This window comes from Hyperoodon ampullatus, assembly GCF_949752795.1.
Source record: "Hyperoodon ampullatus genome assembly, chromosome: 12".
NCBI classification, from domain to species: Eukaryota; Metazoa; Chordata; class Mammalia; order Artiodactyla; family Ziphiidae; genus Hyperoodon; species Hyperoodon ampullatus.
The window spans coordinates 8,686,228-8,689,471 of record NC_136925.1 but is presented as its reverse complement, the minus strand read 5'-3'; the positions used below and the strand labels follow the sequence as shown (position 1 = coordinate 8,689,471).

Here is a 3,244-nt window from a genome sequence, read left to right as displayed (position 1 = left end):
GTTCAATTGCTCCAAAAGATAGTCAACACTTGTTTCTGGTGTGATGCTTGCTCTAAGTACCCTACGTAAATCTCACAACTTCGCATGAGGTCAGATGCTATTATCTTCAATTTAGAACCTGAGCAGGGAGAGAGAGTAAGAGGGTGAATGTGGCTAAGGTCATAGGGCCAGAAAGCTCCCTGAGGGGATTCATTCCGGCTTGTGAATTACCAGGCTGGTCTCTACTGGGGAAAACTGTAGCCCCCGTTCTGATGGCCTCTCTACCCTCAGGAGTGAGCCCCACCTATGGTAATGCTTCCTCCACCCTAATCCCACTTACCCTTCGGAGGCCAGGGCAGCAATTCTGTAAGTGTGGTGGAGAATTCCAGAGACCATGTCGAGGGGTCTGTGTGAGGTTCTCCTTTCCTGTATACCTATCTGTGAGGCTGACTTTTCCTCAGGCTCCGACCTACATAATGTGCAGCAGGAGGCTGAATGCAAACGAGCACCCAGACAGCAGGCTCCAGTTTAGTTTACAAGGCTATGAAACCCTCAGTGCCAGAAGATCACATCTCTCCTAGGTTGCCTGAGTTTTCGGTCAGAGCTGCATCTCAGAACTTGACTCCTAGACTCTTTTCCCTGTTCTCTCCAGACCCTTTTTCCCCCTGTGCTCCGGAACCTCTTTCTAGCCTTAGGGGTTTCACTAAGGGTTAAGCTCCAGGGCCACCTCACCTGTGATGTTATCTCCAACACCTCAACTACACATCAAGACACAACAAGAAACCACTTAAAAGTTTATTCTGTAATTAGCAACCTTGGGGGGAAGGACATGAGGACTTAAAGGCAGAGGCAGAGACCAGAAACCCGCTGGGTGTTCCTTGTCAGGCTGGCGCAGAGCTTGAACCAGACCCCCTGCAGCTCTGGCTGCAGCCTCCTCTCCACCGGTTGGTCTGGCTGCAAACTGGCTTCCCTTCATCCGAGGAGCTAGGTCGAGCGAATTCGTGGCTTCCTCAGGTTGCAGCATCCCTGCACCAGAAAGCCACAGCAGGCAAGTGTGAGGGGAGAGGGTAAGAGCCTGAACGGTTCTCTGCCTCCTTCCAAGGTTCCTTTTCGGGACCTCCCAGCTAGGCGTCCTGGGCCTGGGATTCTCGGGAACCTCAGAACCTGGGGCCTACTGGGCTCATTCCAACATGGCGGGTGGGGAGGCCCCGCCCCAGGAGGCCAGCCCCGGCCACCTCTCACAGCCTTACTCCAGGGTCCCTAGGACCGAGGGCCGGCACTGCCAAGGAGTCTGGGGCACAGCCTGGACACAGAGGCCTCCCCGGGTGGGTGCTGGCCGAGGTGCTGTTGGTGGTTGCCCGGAGGGGATAGTTAGGGAGGGGTGAGGAGGGCTGCAGGGGAGGGAGCCAGGCCGCCTGCACAGGCAGGTCCAGGGCACCTGGTCATGAGGCCTCTCAACCTGCTTGTGCCGCTGGCGGTGCCGCTAGGCCACGGACTGGAGCATCCACTTGGTCTGGAACTTGCACAAGTAAGAGCCGTAAACCATGACTTCGGCGACGTCCCAAGTTTCCAGACCCTTCATCTGGAGCATGACTGTGCCCACCTGCTCGACGAATGGGATTCGAGATCCGTCGGGGCCTGTTTAGGCGAGAAAATGAGCGCTCGGGCCCAGGAGGGCCGGGGCACCCGGGTCAGGACTGGGCTCACTCACCGAACACGGCTTCCAGAAGCCCCGTCTGGACCTGGAACACCTCGGGCTCCTTCAAGACTTCGGGAGTCCCCACCCAAGGTGGGATGTCGTTCCGCTTGGGCAGCTTCCCCATCTTCAGGGCGTCGAAACAAAACCCTGCCTGGAGCTGGGACCTAGACTGGGTGGAACGATGCTTCCGGCGGAAAGTTAAGTACCTGGGCGGGCCACGCCCCACGCCCCTGGCCAACCCGCATCCAGGCCACGCCACGCCCCATCCAGGCCCCGCCCCCGGTCCGCTCCCGGCCCAGCAGTGCAATCCCGCACTCGCCACGCCCCGCACGTCCCGCGCCGCCTTGGTTTCCGGTTGACTGTCTAGGGCCCTTCCCCGCCCCACCTCCGGTTCCCGAGCGCGGGTGGGCCCAGCTGTCTCCGAGTTGACTCGGGCTCCCACCTGCTTTGACTCGTTTCCTCTGCACCAAAAGCCCTTCACCTTGGGAGTGAGTGGGGAGACGGCGCTAGAAACCCTTGTTATTCTAGAAACAGTGGCTGGGCCTGAACCTCGCAAAGCAGTACAGGTTTGGGGGTGCGACGGCCACCCAGCTGCCAAATCGAGTCCCTGCCTTCCCCGTTCCAAAGGAGGGCGTGTCTTCCCTTGGCCTAAAGGAGCCGGACCCCGGGACTTCACTGCAGGGCGACCCCTGCAACTTCAGGGGACTGAGGGGTCGCTCCGGCCACTTAACAAAGAGGAAAACGAGATTCCGATATTCATTTTCTTCCAGGGTCCTGATGGGGGCTCTGAAGTGCCCCACGGTTCACGTTCCTTGAAGCCCCTGAGTCTGGAACTTTGGAATCTACCCGGATTTCGAAGCTCACGTGGCCTACACTATGTGGTCCGGCCTTCAGGCCCTAAACAAACTTGTTTTATTCATTTAAAAAACAGATTGCTGGGTTTCCCTGGTGGTAAAGTAGTTGAGAATCTGCCTGCCAATGTAGAGGACAGGGGTTCGTGCCCCGGTCTGGGAAGATCCCACATGCCGCGGAGCGGCTAGGCCCGTGAGCCATGGCCGCTGAGCCTGCGCGTCCGGAGCCTGTGCTGCGCAACGGGAGAGGCCACAACAGTGAGAGGCCCGCGTACCGCAAAAAAAAAAAAAAACACTCCAAGAGTGAACCTTGATGTAAACTATGGACTTTCTCAGTGCTAATTACATGTCAATGTAGACTCATCTCTTTCTAACAGATTACCTCTCTGGTTGACTGAAAAAAAGAAAATGCACAACGTGAGAGTTGTGAGTTAAGTTTTATTTGGGGCAAATGAGAACTACAGCCCGCGAGATAGCCTCTCAGGTAGCTTTGAGGAACTGCTCCAAAGAGGTATTGGAGGAGACAGCATATATAGGAGTTTCTGTTGAAAAAAAAAAAAAATGTAGCTGAGCATCAGAAGACTACCACTAATAACAAAAAACAGACATCTCACGTTAGCGATATTAGTGCTTTTCTCTGGATGGCAAGATGTAAGAGTCTGGGCTCACTGGAATTATTCTGTTGAGATGCACCTTACCTGTTGTGAAGTGAAAT

The 3,244-nt window shown here is 55.9% G+C and overlaps 1 protein-coding gene across 1 annotated transcript; it reads right to left on the bottom strand.

Moving 5' to 3' along the window:
* Positions 1-1,462: 1,462 nt before the first annotated feature.
* On the bottom strand, positions 1,463-1,802 carry LOC307061237 (developmental pluripotency-associated 5 protein-like; the record flags this gene model as incomplete). Its single annotated transcript, XM_079716279.1, has 2 exons — positions 1,463-1,617; positions 1,691-1,802. 2 exons carry the CDS (start codon positions 1,800-1,802, stop codon positions 1,463-1,465), a joined length of 267 nt encoding a protein of 88 aa, XP_079572405.1.
* Positions 1,803-3,244: the final 1,442 nt, after the last annotated feature.